The 17,050-nt window shown below is 37.7% G+C and overlaps 3 protein-coding genes across 4 annotated transcripts in view; 2 read left to right on the top strand and 1 right to left on the bottom strand.

The window, feature by feature from the left end:
- Positions 1–1,033: 1,033 nt before the first annotated feature.
- On the bottom strand, positions 1,034–3,122 carry acyp1 (acylphosphatase 1, erythrocyte (common) type). The gene is made up of 3 exons (XM_016531835.1): positions 2,997–3,122; positions 2,700–2,792; positions 1,034–1,379 (listed from the first exon to the last, which is right to left on the bottom strand). The coding sequence occupies exons 1-3, from the start codon at positions 3,039–3,041 to the stop codon at positions 1,188–1,190; spliced, it is 330 nt and encodes a 109-aa protein (XP_016387321.1). The 5' UTR covers positions 3,042–3,122; the 3' UTR covers positions 1,034–1,187.
- A 10-nt stretch (positions 3,123–3,132) lies between these two features.
- On the top strand, positions 3,133–6,930 carry zc2hc1c (zinc finger, C2HC-type containing 1C). Of its 2 annotated transcripts, none has more exons than XM_016531852.1 (3): positions 3,133–3,207; positions 3,752–5,193; positions 6,213–6,930. In XM_016531852.1, the coding sequence occupies exons 2-3, from the start codon at positions 3,823–3,825 to the stop codon at positions 6,456–6,458; spliced, it is 1,617 nt and encodes a 538-aa protein (XP_016387338.1). In that variant the 5' UTR covers positions 3,133–3,207; positions 3,752–3,822; the 3' UTR covers positions 6,459–6,930. The 2 variants fall into 2 exon arrangements, with proteins under 2 accessions (XP_016387338.1, XP_016387339.1); XM_016531853.1 differs by having other exon boundaries at positions 3,135–3,216; positions 3,786–5,193.
- A 5,294-nt stretch (positions 6,931–12,224) lies between these two features.
- Positions 12,225–17,050, top strand: part of syncripl (synaptotagmin binding, cytoplasmic RNA interacting protein, like) — a 34,999-nt gene continuing 30,173 nt past the window's right edge. Inside the window, exon 1 of the mRNA XM_016531849.1 lies at positions 12,225–12,376. The gene's annotated coding sequence lies outside the window, so the exon portion shown is untranslated. The remainder of the gene's footprint in view (positions 12,377–17,050) is intronic.

Raw genomic sequence — 17,050 nt, 5'->3', positions numbered from 1 at the left:
ATATACAGTAGCTGTTGGCAATGTGATGCAGCATCTGACGATGGGTCATTCAGCGACCTCTAGTGATAAATCACTGTGGAAGCACCTGAGTTTAGTACTAACCCACCAGGGGTGCGTTTCCCAAAAACTTAGTTAGCTAACTATGCTCGTTAGTTCCATTTAACTCTATTGGTAACGACGGAACTTAGCTGCTTTTGGGAAACGCAGGACAATTGATTAGTATGAAAGTGAACTGAAAATGAGAACCAAATCATTGTATGCTATCATTTTTATATCAAAAGTAGGTCAAATAATTTACAGCTATTGCAGTAGGCCTTTTATTTTTTTTTCTATTTAATATTTTATAAAAAAAAAAAAAGATTTCTTTCTTACATATATAATGAATAATATTTTTTTTTTCTTTTTTTTTGGAGAGCAAGTGAATATTGGTATGGGAAATAAAAATCCAGTCAAGGGCCAGCAGAGATAAACCTTATCGTTTATCCCCGATTGTACTTCTTTTTGTGTTTTAGAAGTTTTTAAATTGTATTTTTTGGCTTTTACCAGATAATTTAGACTTTTGTCTAATTGTACATAAGGTTTTTCCTGATACTGAAATGGATTAAGCTTGAGCACATACCTCAAATATTATAGAACTTTAATAGAAATAATGCAAAATTACCATTATTACTGTGCAGGCGACACATGAAAATGATGTTATTGTACTGGAAGGACACACATTTAAACCCTCCTTTACTAATTCATTTTCATTTATACATTGTTGATATTAAACTACAAAAAATACATCATGCATAATTTCACAAATTGATCTGGTATATAGTTATTTGAAAATTACAGAAATTATGCTTTACTTTTAGATTTCACATAACTGTTACATAATTTATCATGTCAACGCTATTGTTGCATTTTAAGACGTTTCTTGTCAAAACAAAACTACCATGTATTACATTTTGAAATAAAGAAACACAATAATGTGTGAATGAAAGCGAAGCCATGATAAAACAGAAATGCACTGAAGAAACAGGGCTGGACATTAAGTCTATTATATTATTTATTACATCAGGAGGAGAGTGTTTTACAGAACACAGAACACAGAACTCTGAAATTATAGAACAGAGGTTATATAATGTCAATAAGAACAATAGGTCAAAAATAAATAAATAAATACTAATTGAGTTGTTCTGTCATTAGCGAACAACTTTGAAATCCTTGAAGTCTAGTTTGTCGACGGGCCGCTCGTTCTTGAACTCTGCTTTGGCGATACGTGACTGAGGGCTGCCGGTGGTTTGCAGCCACTGCTGCATCTGCTGGAGTTTGGAGGCCGGACCCTGCAGCTGCCCTCGAACCGTCCCAGCATCAGTGTACACACACAGACGCACACACACACACACACACACGCACACACACACACAGACGCACACACACACGCACACACACTCACACACACAAACACAACACACACAGACACACACACACAGACACGCACACACACATCAACACAGCACTGTACAACGCAAAGTGCTCTACATGGAGTTTCCTTTGAAAGGTTTATAATTATTTAAGAACATAAAAATTACTTAAAAAGACACTGATTAATAGTATCAATAAATGTACAGAAATTGAAATATAACAATATTTAATTCCTAAAAAAAATTGACAAACACATGAAGAACACAAAACAAGATTAAAGTCAACATGAAACATCTTTAGCTACCCATTTACGTCTGTAATCTGACATTTTTCTGAGTATAACAGCTCATTCAATGAGAAAAACAAACATATGAGGCGGCTGGACGGGAGGGGATCAGGGTTATTATAACGAAGTAAAACTAAAACCATAAAAAACATTGAAATTCACTTGAAATAATAAAAAAAAACTTGATGTACTAAACTAACTAAAACTGAAAAAACAATACAAATATAGACATTTTAAAAAAACACAAACACTCAAAATGACAAAAACACACAACAAAATTACTAAAACTTTAACTAAATTTACAAAGCCATTCAATCAAATTGCAGTGCCATCAAGATACTAAAGAAACGCTGGAAAATAAATACCTGGAAAATCTATCTAAAAAGTAAATAAGGTTAATGTCGAGATTATAATGTGGATTCTGTTATGAAGGCAGATTTTAACCAAATGTTGAACTGTGTTCACAGGACAAGATTATTTTTAAGAAATATCTGGTCAGGACAGGTTGTGGGTTTATGTGTTGTAATTCTACACAATTTATTATTCACAGTAACTGTTGGCCACAACAACAGTTTAACATTTTTGTGTTACCTTTCATATATTTTTTACTGTTTTCCTAAATGTTTTATGTTTCATAATTGCTCTGTTTATAACTAGCTTAAAATAAAAGCCATTAAATCTTAGAAACAGTAACTTTAGATAGTAATTCATATTTTAAACTATATGCAGCAGGCTCTTCTTGTGTGTACAACACCATATTGACACATATTTCATGAGCAATAGCAGTGAAAATGTTCAATCGGTTTCTATAGTCAAGACTTTGCACTTATACATTTGGCAGACACTTTCCACTTACATTGCATTTAAGACACATTAGTATCTCTTCATGCATTCTGCTGATGCCACTGTGATGTTTAAGAGACACACACACACACACACACACACACACACGCCTCTAATGTAGAAATCATGTGACAACTTGCCCCTATACACGATACGATTACATTACCTGTGTGTATTTCCGAAAGAACACGCCCTGCACCCTCCCAAACACCTCATAATCTACACACAGCAGCTCTTCAGAGGACATGATCACCTGAAACACAAACCACTGACCTCAAGCAATCATTATAAGAGCTCAGACCACAGCATCTCCATTCAGAACCATGAGATGCGCACTGTATAACGTACCGGCAGATGGACGATAATAAAAGGCTCTCTGCTTTCTGAAATCCGCAGTCAAATCGACTTCACTGGCGTTTCAAATGCAGTTTATTTCACACGTGAAGCAGCAACTTACTGTGTTGCTCATGAAGCGGCACATGCGCAGCAGCATCATCATCATCACATCGCGTCGGACATCCGGGTTACGGCACGACGTCTGACGCAACTAGCCAATGGTAAATGTGCAGGAAATCCGCGTCGTCTTGTTTCTAAGCAACGAGTGTAAACACAACTCTTCAAACATTGATCTCACTGAACCCGTTTACATTCACAGAAAGCACAAGCCGGTAAGTTTGAAGCTACATAGATATTAAATATCTTTAGGCTAATGTCCAAGTGCTTATGAAAATGTGCTGATTAAACCAAGAGGGTTAAGAGGATTTTAAACTAGTCAATAAGGTGAAACCTTTAACAGATAGCCCGTATATCACCATACTCTCGGTAATATCGGTAATATTATGTTTAAACATCCAAATTAAATATTGCTCTAATCTGCATATATTTCCAAAACTGAAATCTGAACATTGGATAAAGCCAGGTTTAAAATTCTCGTTTGATTAAAAGTTAAAGGTTTTCACAGTACAGAGATTTTTTAAATCTCTTTTTTATCACTCCATAAATCAGGAAATACTGTCAAACGTTCAGGAAGAAAAATAAATAAATAAATAAATAAAAAAAACAATGGTTTTGCCTAAAAAAAAAAAAGTATGAGACCAGCAAATGACTAGCTTTTTTTTAGACCCAGGTAATGTAAATATATGCTAGCTAGAAGAAACAGAAACAATCTACACCTAGACTATTTGTAAAGACATGTCTATGTGTTGACCCCAGGTTGACTGAAGCTGTTATTAGACGATCGGCTCCTACTGAAGCTGTTTCAGAGATTTACACGCTGCATAGACATGCAAACGATGCCACACCATCAATTCACGCAGCATTTCTGGGAAAAAGAGACCGTATCAACAAAACTGCCGTACCTGCACAGAGAGGGCATGAGCAGACAGCGCAGTCCCTCAGGAGCTCATCCCAACTACAGACCGCATGCTCTAGAAAACCAAGAGGGAACGATGAGCTCCACGAGAGAGAGACAACAACCCTGGCAACATCCAGACAACATCCATAGGATGAAACACATACATCTGGAGGAGCGGAGTGAATACGTTCCTTCACGGAGAGCATCAGACAAATTATTCCCTCTAAAACCAGTCCTTCACAAGAGAGCGTACAGCCTGAGTAACGTCACGAAACCAGAACATCAGGAGAGACTTTACTCGTGTCTGACGGATCAGGCGGCTGTTAGACACCAGCAGAAGGTCGTAAGGAAACTAGACGCTCTTAATCTAATAGGGAGAACAAATCAGACAAAGAGCGATATGGACCGTGAACAGAGGCTTGAAGCACAAACATGGCTGTCAAAGGAAATCCACTCTAAGGAGAAGGTGCTCCAGGAGAAGATTTTCAAAGCAGAGGAGACTCTGAGAAGAGTCCAAAAAGAGAGGAAGGACAGTGCAAAGAGAGATGAGAGGAATAAAAGATATTCGGAAAAGCTAAAGGAGGACAACAGGTTCTATAGTAGTGGATACGGCGACTGGGCTGAGGAGAGGGACCGATATGGGAATGAAAAGTGGGAATTCAGAGATGATATGGAAAGATGGGGGGAATGGGAGCGAGGGACACATGGTAGCCAGCTGGAGAGGAGCAAAGACAGTGCAAAATGGGGACAACAACCATTGATGTTAGAGATGGCGAAGGCTCACAAGCTGGAGGAAATGAGAGAGTGGGATGAGTACGAGCACACAGCAAAACACAGGAGCCGGGAAATGAGTAACAGGCAAAACATGGGATGGGACAATGTCAGAAGAAGAAGGGCAACGCAGAACCTCTATTTGCACAATGAAGACGAAGAACACTGCGACGTGAGAAAACCCAATCTATCTGACTCTGAGAGCAGGGACAGATCTCACCTCAAGCATGAGAGGAGAGAACATAAAGACGGTTTGTATCGACTCGCATCGAAACTCACGAAGGAGGCCGTCCCGGAGAGAAACCCCAGACAGAGAGGAAAGCGCCTGGAGCTCAGTCTGGAGGAGAATCCCGTGATCCCGTGTGACGTGTGCCATCGGTGCTTCGCACGAGACCGTCTGGAGACGCACAAGAGGGTGTGTGAGAAAAAGCGGCCCCAGCGCAAGATATTCGACATGTCACAGTACAGAGCCAAAGGAACAGACCTCGAGGAGTTCATGAAAACCAACAGCAGGAGCAAAACGCCAGAAGTAAGATGCTTTCTTTTAACTCTATAAAGCCTGCTGTATCATATTTGAGACGCAAAGGCCTCTAAATGATCAAGATGAGCACAACTTTACTGATAGTTCATATTTTTAGTGTACTTTTAGTGTAATTGTACAAACGTCCAGCTTCAGCTGGAGCTTCTCGTGTCAAATCTTGACTGATTTTGATCAAGTAAAGGTCAGAATAACTGCAGTAATATCTCCAGATGAACACTTACTGGACTGAAGCAGCTCAGCTTTACTTGATTCTCCATCAATCATGTTTTAGAGTCTCAAATCTGATCCTCAGGATCTTTTGAGGAGCGTTTGTTTCCAGAAGCTTTACTTTCACTGTTCCTCAGCGGAGGAATGATCTTCACAAGCCTCCAGAACATCTCACATCTTCTGAGGAGCCTTTATTTCTTCAGCTCTCAATCAGCACTGGATTTCATTGCATTATATGTTTGGATCATTTCAATCTCATCTTACTGAGACAGATTACTGGAGATATAGAGACGACTGATATTTAGATAATTTTATGTCAGTATCTGCTGCACTGTTATAAAGATCTCACTGATTTACATTACAAGCATCAGAATTTCATCATATAAATATATCAGCATCTGCACTAAATAGCATATTTTTGAGTCTCGGAATAAAACAGCAGTTTTTTCCCTCCATTTTCTCACTATATCAGACTATATGAGCCATAAAAGCCTGATCGACCAAATATGATACTCAACAAAAACACATTTGCATTTGAATGATCATAAATGAATGATTTGTACACTAAAGAAGTCTTCTTAATTGATATGATAGTGTGAGGAACAGACTCAAATTTAAGTCAAATTTGACTGTAATTGACCTGCATATTGACCTTGGTAAATAAACATAGTCATGATGTTATTTGTCATCTGCAATTTCCTAAAGGACTATCTGTGTTTTGTGGTAATGTGTACTTCATGACACCGCTTTTCTGTGTACTACCCGTGTCTTTACTGATGTCTTACTGTTTTTATCCACAGCTCAAGAAGAATAATTGGCGACAGAAACACGAGGCCTTCATTCAAACCATGCGTCAGGGTCAAGGAAGTGTGCCACCACAGTCAGTCTCGAACCTGAACCCAGAATATGTTAGCTGCCCTCACTGTGGCCGCAGATTTGCCCCAGGGCCGGCAGAGAGACACATCCCAAAGTGCCAGAACATCAAGAGCAGACCACCACCTCCCAAACAACCGCACAGCGCCACCAGGAGGAAGATCACGCAGTGACGTGCTTCAGCAACTCTCTGTTAGCAGACGCCTGCTGTTAGTGCTTTTGCATTGAACTTCAGAGCAGTCTACATATCTATATATGCTGTGTGCTTATTCAAAACAACTTTGTCTGGAACACTTTAGAATACAAAAAAAAACTACAAAAATTGTATTAAAAATCTTCTAATTCTCTTAAAAGTAAATGTTATCGACAGTAAACTGATTTAAATGATAGATGTTTGTAAATTCAAAGTCAATCTCACATTAAAATATCCATTGTTTGTATTTTTATATAACTCCTTTGCTTTTTGCTATATAAAAATGACTTAACTTCCCCATCAGAAAGAAACACTAGGGCCTTTAGCCCTGTACTAATTAACTAATTACACTCTTGCGGCTCATAACATGCATTTATGTCCTCTGTAGAGATCTTTGGTTTTCAGTGAATTTCACATCCCCCAGTTTTATTCCGACTGTGTCTTTAAAAGGAAAGGTAACACTGTAAGGTTAAGTTTTTGAAATGTTAAGTTTTTGATGTTAATGTATTTTAATTTTGACAACAATTTATGAATGTACCATTTTTTAATTCATGTTTGTTCATGATGCATTGTTGTGATATTTGTTAATTGCTATTTATGTTAATGTAGTTATCCATCCTTGGTAATATTCACTCTGAGAGTCACTCACCTGTCGCCATCTACTGGTGTGATGACGTAACAGAAAGGAAAAGAAATCAGTAAAGACGTGTTTTTGGTAAAAAGACACCAAAGTGGTCATTGCTGGACAAAGTTTTTGAATCACATAATTAAGTATTATCTTTTAAATCATTAATCAAGATATTCCAGTCATGGTACTGATACAAATGATGCAAGTTACACAGCTGCTCTTGCCCACGGACTGCTGATTATTGTGAATTATAGCACTCTGTGCTTTGATATCAGTACAATTACTTCACAGGATGAAACCTCTTAGGAAAATAGTGTTGTTATGATTTTATGTAACAGTTCCATAACAAACAAGATCCTTTTGTAAATGTTCATTGTGTAAGTGAGCTAACATTAGAATAGACTCTATGCACGAACACTGCTTACGTATTTCCGGTAGAATCTCAGCCAGCGACTTCACTTCCGTATAGCGACAGAACTCTTTCTTGACGTATTGTAAACAAGAAATAATTCGTATTTTCTAAATAAGTATTGTTAGAAGCATAAACATATATAACATCTCATTCTAGTTGTTGCTTTCTGAAAGTTTAAATATTAACGGTCGAAGACAGTAGTTTCGCCAAACATTGTTGTGTCCCGTCGTGCTAAAGGCGCTATTACCACCTTATTGCACAACGCCCTTAATACAAGCAAAGTATTGAATATTATAAAACGGAGTGTTCCGGTCCTTGATTCTGATTGGCTGAGCCACGTTCGAAGCTGTTGTAAATTACACTACAAACATACACCTTTGTTTACATTTGTGTGTTGCTTGGCAACCACTTTGTTGGAACCACAACCGTTTCTGAGGAACTACATTGTTTAGCGGAAGAATACTGTTTTTATTAATATCATTACACTTTATTTGCTCTGTTTTATTTTGTGAAACCTTACTACGTATATGGAATATCGCATCGTGCCTAACAACGCCCCTTAGCTGTTATACATTCACTGTAGCCCGAAGTACACTACGGTTTTTATGTCTAAGCTAGGGTACATAGTGATGGGAGAAACGAAGCTTTTCGAAGCTCTGAATCAATTGAACCAGTTGGTTACAAATGATTACACCTTTTATAAACTGATTGCAGATGTTTGCAAGAAAATGCAATCTATTAAATGTAATCTACAACTAATTAAGTACCTCTAAAATGACGTTTCTGTACCATTTGTGTACTTTTATTAATGTATAGTGCTTCTTTTGTATGTTATTGGGCAGGGTGTGCCTTGCTGTATTATACAAGTATAGTATTATGATAATTCATTCAGATAATTAAAAATACACCTACAGTTAAAACCAGAAGCAGTATGACATAACGAAGCCTCACGTGCACAAAAGATTCTGAATTTAACTGATGTTTTGAAGCTTCAAGAAGCAGTAGCTGTTAAACATATGCTGTGTTCTAAATATCATACTACTCTTACTATTTATTCAGTATCCAGTATGTATGCATAGTATGCAAATGTTCTGTATGCATGGAATACCCGGATGACCTACTATACACTACCATACAACTCCTACTGTATTGCAGTACACTGTAAAAAATTATTGTGATTTTAACAGTAAAAGACTGTAAAAATGCTACAGTAAAAACCTGTTAATTGGTTAACAGTAAGTTTCCATACTATATACGGTGAATAAATGTAATTACATTTAATGGAATTTTACAGTAAAATACTGTTAAAAATGCAGTTTTTGGAAGTGAAAAAAAAAGCCATTGTATAATTTACAGTGAAAAACCGTAAATTGACACTCCCAGAATTCCCTGCATGACACTTCATATTTGATGGGTTTTTTTTGTTGTTGAAATAACTGTTTCTTAGTTTTTTTTCTTATCAGTTGTGTACATTAGGGTTTTATCTTACATCTAATGTTGTTAAATTAATGTTATTGCATTATTTCAGTATCATGTGTGTTACCATGATGGTGTTTAGTGTTTGTGTGAATGAGACTGTGCACCTTCTATATATAAGTATTGCCCTCCTCAGCTTGAAGAAAAGCTGTTTGTGATGAGCTTTGGTTCATCATGTGACTTTCTCATCACCACCAGTTTTTGGTGGTTATCAGTGCATTACAATGGTTCAAAACAGATTATTATTAGTAGTACTTCAATATGCTGGTTTATTAATATTACATCAGTTAATGAAATAAGGTATTTTATTGTGAATTTAATTTAAGTCTGTAAAACCTAAAATGTTGCTAGCATATTTTTTACTGTGAAGTTCTGGCAACCACAGCTGCCGGTATTTTACCGTAAATGTCACAGATTTTTTTTTGTTACCGTGTATGCTATGTGTATACTGTGAATAGCATGTGAATTTTCTGTATGCATGGAATTCCCGGATTACCTGCTGCATTTGCTGAAATCTGATGAATGCATCAATGCTCACAACGCAACGCGCTCCACGTGACGTTTCATCTTCAAATGCGTGAGTGAACTGGGATAGTAATTATAAATGTAACACTTTTATATGTACTTACATACTTGTTACTGTAAACTACAAACTATTGCTCTGTATCTAAAAACTATATCGTTAGTAGGACATAAATCTCTACGGCACGTTTCCGATCAAGTCAAATGACGTCACCTTTCTATAGCGCTTTATACAGTACAGATTGTTTCAAAGATATTAAATAATAATAATAATATTACAGTAATATAATATATAAATAACATAAACAAATAAAAGTAATATTTAAAGTATGCAAGCAAAATTGGTCTAGGGAGGCCTTTATTGTCCCAATAAGGCGACAACCATTTAATGACATTAATAAATATGATAATTTACACGCAATATGTTATTACATACAGTTTTATAATGTACTACAGTACTGAAGATATAGCTGCCACCTAACTACTAATATACCTAATATCTGCCACCTAATTGTTGCTTATTGTATACTGTTTCACACACTATTCTTAAAAAAAATAGTAGGTAGTATACACTGTGTACTGGGCAGTAAGCTGTAAGCTAGTGTGCCGTTTCGAACACAGACTAAGTGAAGTTAAAAAGACCAAGGGCTTTTTGAGCCAGTTGGGACAGAGCCCTATGGGTGCGTCCCAAATTGCGTACTTATGCACTAGTCTATGATGTTTTGTAGTATAAATAGTGCGAGTAGCGCATTTCACTGTCTTTCATAACTCCTCTCCCGTGGCCTCATGGGATAGTAAAGTGTCCATCAAAAGGCGCACTTCAGAATACCTCGCCCACTGTTTTTCGAATTCTATGAATTCGGACATACTACCCAGCAAACATGCCCGCGCAGGCCCACTGCGGGTTTTCTGTGGGACAGTGTGGGCAGAGCAAACCCACACTAAACCCACTCGGGGCCCCCTGTGGGTTAGCCCATGCGGGCCCACAGCGGTTTTGCCCTATATATGTTAATTTCTGAATTTTCTATCAAAATTGGTAAAATTCGTCAAAATGGTTGTGAATTAATTAATAGGAATTAAATTACACATATTTTATTTTGATTATCAGTGTTGCTTGTCGCGTTTTTAAATGACCAACGGTTATAACGGCCGACTAGCCCATTCAGATCGTTTTCTGAGGTAATCTCTTGTAATATAATCCTTTCAAATTGCACATGAATTAATTAAATGTAATTATTTTACCATTTTGGTGTCAATTTGGTTTATTTTCCTTTGCTGTTTTGTTGTTGTTTTGATTAACGTTAACGTACTTAATAACAGCGAGCAACACATAATGGAGCTAAGTTCGTATAATGTCGGTTATAAAGTCCTAAATAGCAACATAAACGAGGATTTATATAGCATTAAACAATACCTCGGCTACACACGCTTATTAAATCTCGTTATCATTAATGTATGGCTGTTCATAACTGATAACTTAGACATCGGTAAACTCCGCGCTGACAGGTAACGAAACGTTACATTTTTTCAACTTTAGTTTTAAACCATTAACATAATGTTTGTTCTTCTCTCTTTTGAGTACTGATTGCCATCTAGTCCTGATTGCAGAGTTAAGCTCCAGCCCCAGTAATGTACAGCTGAAGCAGCTGATCAAGGTCTCCAGGATTACCACAAACTGCCAGGCAGGCGTGTGGACAGGCTGGAGATAAACTCTGCTGGATGTTGGTCCTCCAGGACACCACTGTTGTAAGGGATCAACCTAGCAGTCATGCTGCATCTCTTCTCAAAGGTGTCTAAAATACATTTTAATTTGTATTGATATATGCAATATTTCACTGAACTTCATTGATTTTTCCTCTTTTTCTCCATTTGGTTTGTGTCAGATGCAGATAAAGAGCCACCAGGAACAGGTCGCTGCATCTTTTGTCATGTAAGTACATTTAAATTTATTTAAAGCTGCATATTCATGCATCAAGTTAAATTCATTAGTTATTTCTTAAAGGGCCCATTTTTCCAAAAATGAAAGTTCTGTCATCATTTACTCACTCTTTGTTGTTTCAAACCTGTATTACTTACTTACTGTATTACAATAATAAGCCATTTTCATCTGTGACTCAGACATCCTCTCGGGACATAGTCTCAAACCAAGCTAACACCGTAAGGTAAGTTTATAAAAGTGGTAATATTTAGGGGTGTCCCCAACTAAGGATTTTCACAGTCGAATTGGAATTTTCGAGTCTTGCTGTTTAATCAATGGGATTTAACTCATCATTTATCTCATATAGAATACTCGCCTCGCATACTGTTTTTCACCTACTAGGCTATATAGGAGGGAAGTATGCAATTTCGGATGCAGCGTTGGACACTCAACTGCGAAGGGGGAGGGGCTATTAGACTCCGATTATGAATGACAAAATAAACTCAAAATTCATACACTACATGGTTGAGTACATATAGTGTATAGTGCATTGGGGACGCAGCTCTACTGTTTTATCTGAAACAGTTTTTTTTTTAAAGTACTTGGTTGTATACAATACATACTGTGCTTGTTCAGTAAGTAGTTAGCCTGAAACAGTAAGCAGCATACTGCGCAGTATTCAGTACGCAGAGAGACAGCATGCCAGTCCGAACGCAGTCTACAGTCTATGGTGTAATGTGACCCTCCAATGGCTGCGTGAGAAACCCCGTACAACCGGAAGCGGGAAAAAAAACTCCCGCGGCATGAGTTTCGCCGCCATTTTGCATCAGACCTATTGAAAAGAGTGAGATAGCAGACACGGCGGGATTTGGCCACTTTATCCTCTTTCAGTACATTTCCCTCTGGATTTATCCCAACATAATCCAAGATATTAACTGACAGGTATGAGAACGTTCTCTTGAGATTCGATGAAGGCAGAGTCGGTTGTGTTCGCGGTGAAAGTGACGCTTCGTGATCGCACCGGCTTCTGTGGCGGCGCGTGGCGCGTCGCGTCTCATTTCAGAGCAGAGGAGCGGCGTTCTCGCACATTTAGGCGCAATTCACCGACTGTAGTTAGCTTTCCGTGCTCGGACACTGTTGAAATAATGTGGTAAAGTCATGATGTGGTTGTTGTTTGCTGGCGGATCAAACACGATGTCGCCCCCTCCCCCCCACACACACACACACACACACACACACACACACACACACACGTTGTCAAACAAACAAACTTAACACGACCAACCATGACTAAAGCTTGCGGCGAAAGTGTTCGTTTGTTGTTTTTAAAGTGGATAAGGTGTCGGGTCAGGCTGAAAGGCTTTAGGAGGGGCTGAAAACAGGCTTTATCAGAATGCAGGGTGTCCACGTAGCTCATGTGTTGTGGCCTAGTGAGTGTGCCCTTGTCATTCAGCATCTGACACAACAAAGAGACACAGCCCGACCAGAAAACCTGGTTTAATCCACACCGACTACCGTTTGAAGCGGGATGCAAACATTCGGGCCAGGAATAAGCGAGTCGCACATTATGTAAATAAACGCTTTTGTTCACATGATCCGATGAAACGGTGAATTATCAAGCGCTGTTTGTGAATTACGCTGGTTTTGTGTCAGAAATGGCCGTTTTGTCTGTAGCCTGCGGGCTGAAGCTAGCGCACGTGCTGCCGGAGCGGGAATCGCTCGGCCGGCGGAGCACGTGCAGGTCTGAGTGACAGATACAGCGCGTGATCGATGCCTTTGTGCTCTCTTCTCACATTCCATTAACAATAACAGCCTGAAATGTTATAAATGTGGTATGCATGCAATGTTTACGAATATGGTAGTTAGTTTGGATCAGACAAGAATGCTGATGTGTCCACAGGACCAGCTGAGCAATAAAATGTCTCCGTATGATTGAGTTGCATTAAATTGAAGTATAATACATTTTTGAAATGTGAAATCTGATAAATGACATGCGTGATCGATGCCTTTGTGCTCTCTTCTCACATTCCATTAACAATAACAGCCTGAAATGTTATAAATGTGGTATGCATGCAATGTTTACGAATATGGTAGTTAGTTTGGATCAGACAAGAGTGCTGATGTGTCCACAGGACCAGCTGAGGAATAAAATGTCTCTGTATGATTGAGTTGCATTAAATTGCAGTATAATACATTTTTGAAATCTGATAAATGACAAATAGCCTACTTGTGCTGACAGCTTTCTCTCAAGCACATTCTTAAGTGTTGAAGAAGTTGATGCTTATTTGCTTGAGCATTTGGACCCATTTTTGGCCATATTGAGATTATGGTTAAATAATGGCAGTCAATGCCTCAGTATATCAATATGGCAAAAAAAAACCAGCTGATAGCCTGCTATATAAGAGGCAGTCGTTCAGTACCGTGGTATTATGTGAGACTATCTCTGTACCATGGTACTTTCACAGTACTTTGTAATAACATGGAAGCTCTATGAACAATAGAAATGAACAAGTATTGGGAGTTTGGCATCAAAGTAGAGTAATTCAGTACATGGGCTGGATTCAGTATTTGGTCTGGGCATATTGTTTTCTGTTGGGTAGGGATGGGTGATACCACTTATTTCGATATGATACCGATACTTTTAAAGGCCAGTATCGTCGATACCGATATGGTACTTCTAAACTTTTGAATTATGAAATGTATTAAATTACTAAGAGTAAAATGGGTAATGATATCCACTTGACTTTATATTTGAAGCACATTTTAACATTCAATACGCTTTAATTGCAACTTATTAGGTTATGTTTTTGTTTACACGTGGTTAAAATATGTTTACTGTAGTGGTAATTATGGAAATCTACTAATACTATAGTTGAAGTACGGCCACTTTAGTAAAATCATGGTTCATTATCATAAGGGACTGCCACTGAAAGGCTGTTGCACGCATTAAATACAATCTTTTTATTCTGACAGTGTATGATTTATATTATTAACATTACAGAATAGAACATGATCAATATGAACTTTTAACGTTCAATTTAAATAAATGTAATTGCACAAACTATAGGCTACAATTTCAATTTGTTTCTTGTGAAATAACTCAAACATGTTTTTTTCTGTCCTCTAATAAGCATTGTTCTGGGCTGCCGTTCCCAAAAGCATCAATGGTTTCTTGTGATACTTTTGGGAAATGCAGCCCTGTTTGAATACAGATTGTTCTGGGCTGCCATTCCCAAAAGCATCAATGGTTTCTTATGATACTTTTGGGAAATGCAGCCCTGTTTGAATACAGAGTCAGCAGTGAGTTGAACGCTCTCTGTGATTGATTAGTTCTGTCTTGCATAGGGATGTAACGATTCACTCAACTCACGATTCGATTCGATTAAACTACCCCTAAATGAATCGCGATTTGTTTAGCATCTCAACCGATTTGAATCGTCACATATTTGAATCGATTTTCAACCGGCTCGCGGTTAATCGTTACATCCCTAGTCTTGCATCATTTGCGTGTGTTCAGATGAGCAGGAAAATAGTTCTATCCTACAGTTATTCGCTAACATTGGTTATTCGTCTTATTCAATGCATATTGTATGCATTACATTTTTTGTTAAATAAGTATCGATACTTTCGATACTTCAGGATCGATACGCCCATCCCTAGCGTTGGGTAATTTTTTTTTTTTTCAGCAACAAGATGTTAGATTTGAAAATGTACAGTATGAAATCAATTTAAAGTGGATATTTTAAGTGCTGTAATTGGTCACAGTTTATAAGTGAAGAGTAATTTCTGTGGCTAAAGCAAGCGGCAACCTTCCGCAACCTTTAAGTGACTTAAACTGCAATTCATCGATTGGCCACTAGAGACTGTAAACTTTACAGCAGAAAAATGTTTACAGCCTGGTACAAAAAGTGGTTTTGGTCTATATAGCTAATTTTACCCTTCGTGACAGCTGTGAGGGGGTGTCAATTTTTTAATAACTCATCCGTTTAAATTATATTAAGCCTTAAAGTTCTGCATAATTAAGGGCGTGGCCACTTGAGTGACAGGTGGATTTGCGCTGCTGTCACCACTGTTGAGCTAGGTGGGCGTGGTTTCAGCAACCAGCTCCACCCACGTCCCGCCTCTTTGCCCATTTTCGATTATCCAGGAGTGACGTGCTGCCAAGATGGCTGCGGCCCGCTCCGCCCACATTAGGCTTAAAAATGCTCTTCAGAAACCTACGGGTGACGTCACGGACACTACGTCCATGTTTTTATACAGTCTATGGTTTTTACACCAAACCAATTCACAAAAAACATGTTCTTTGAAAATGGTTCTTAATATGGCAAATTGAATCTAACTGTTAAAATGTAATGGAGAACACAATGGCAATACGTTTGAATGTATGTTTAATTTTTTTTTCACTACATAAAAATGGTGAAAGACTCAAATAAACAGGTGAACACAACTCAGTATTGACCAATACCTTTTCAGGCAGTCTGACGAATAATTCTGAATGCACACTGACTGCATATTTTTATGTACTTATTTTTTATTTTTTTGTGTCAACTCATTGTCATGAACTGGATTAGGATATTTTGCAACCTTGTCCTATAAAGCCGTTTTCGAAGAACTGAGCAAAACAAAGGAATTATACTACGGTTGGCTATGAATATATTTAGCTGTTGTTGTTGAGAGAGTGGTTTCCCTCATTTCCAATTGTTCACTTAATTAGTCAACACAGTGCTCACTTTCCTGTTTACATAGTAATTGTGTAATACCACCCTGGAAGCTTGCAGTGAAGGCGTCTGAAGAACACATCATGCTATTTCAGACTGCATCCTCAGGATGTTGGCCCACAATTGAATTAAAAAAGGGAAACTGATGTCACAGTTTCCCTGGAGCTTTTTTAAGGATCTATCTAGCTTATGGAAACAACTTAGAATTGAACAAAATTTATACATTCATTCAGTAATCTAATGAATAACTAACATTTAAAGAAATAGTTTGGACATAAATTTACTGTCTCATGTTCTTCCAAACCGTATGACTTTCTCCTTAGTGGAACACAAAAAGAGAAATTTTGAAGGACATTCACATTCTCTATTCAATACGATGAACCATATAATGAAAACACATCACAACCAGAGACTGTCAAGCTAAAAAGCTTTAAAAAAGGACAAAACAAGGACAAACAACAAATATTATAAAAGCAAAATAAATCAGTAGCTCTTGAATCTCAATTGCACTTTTGAGATTTTTAGTTGAGAAAACTACATGCATTTTCATCTGTTTCTTAGCTTTCAAATGGCTTCAGGAGACATAGTATATTGAACACAAGTATTAGTTTTATGGTGCTTTTTTATCATTTTTACAATGCATTTTAGATTTTGACAGCCTCCAGTCACTGTAAGCTTTCATTGTATGGGAAAAAAGGAGTATTAACAAGCTGCTAATACTCTCCTTTTGTGACTCACACATATAAAAACCTGCCTTGACTTCATTAATAATGTCTGTCTTGGTTATATAAATGTCATTTTCACTAAAATAGCCTTTAAACTTTAATGTTTCCTACTGAACAAGTCCAAGTGGAGTACAGTAAGTAACTCCTCTACATGACAGAATAATTACAATGAC

The sequence above is a fragment of the Sinocyclocheilus rhinocerous genome, unplaced genomic scaffold (assembly GCF_001515625.1).
Source record: "Sinocyclocheilus rhinocerous isolate Xijiao unplaced genomic scaffold, SAMN03320098_v1.1 scaffold364, whole genome shotgun sequence".
NCBI lineage: Eukaryota > Metazoa > Chordata > Actinopteri > Cypriniformes > Cyprinidae > Sinocyclocheilus > Sinocyclocheilus rhinocerous.
Note: the sequence above shows the minus strand (reverse complement) of the source record. Positions and strands in the feature narration are given on the sequence as shown.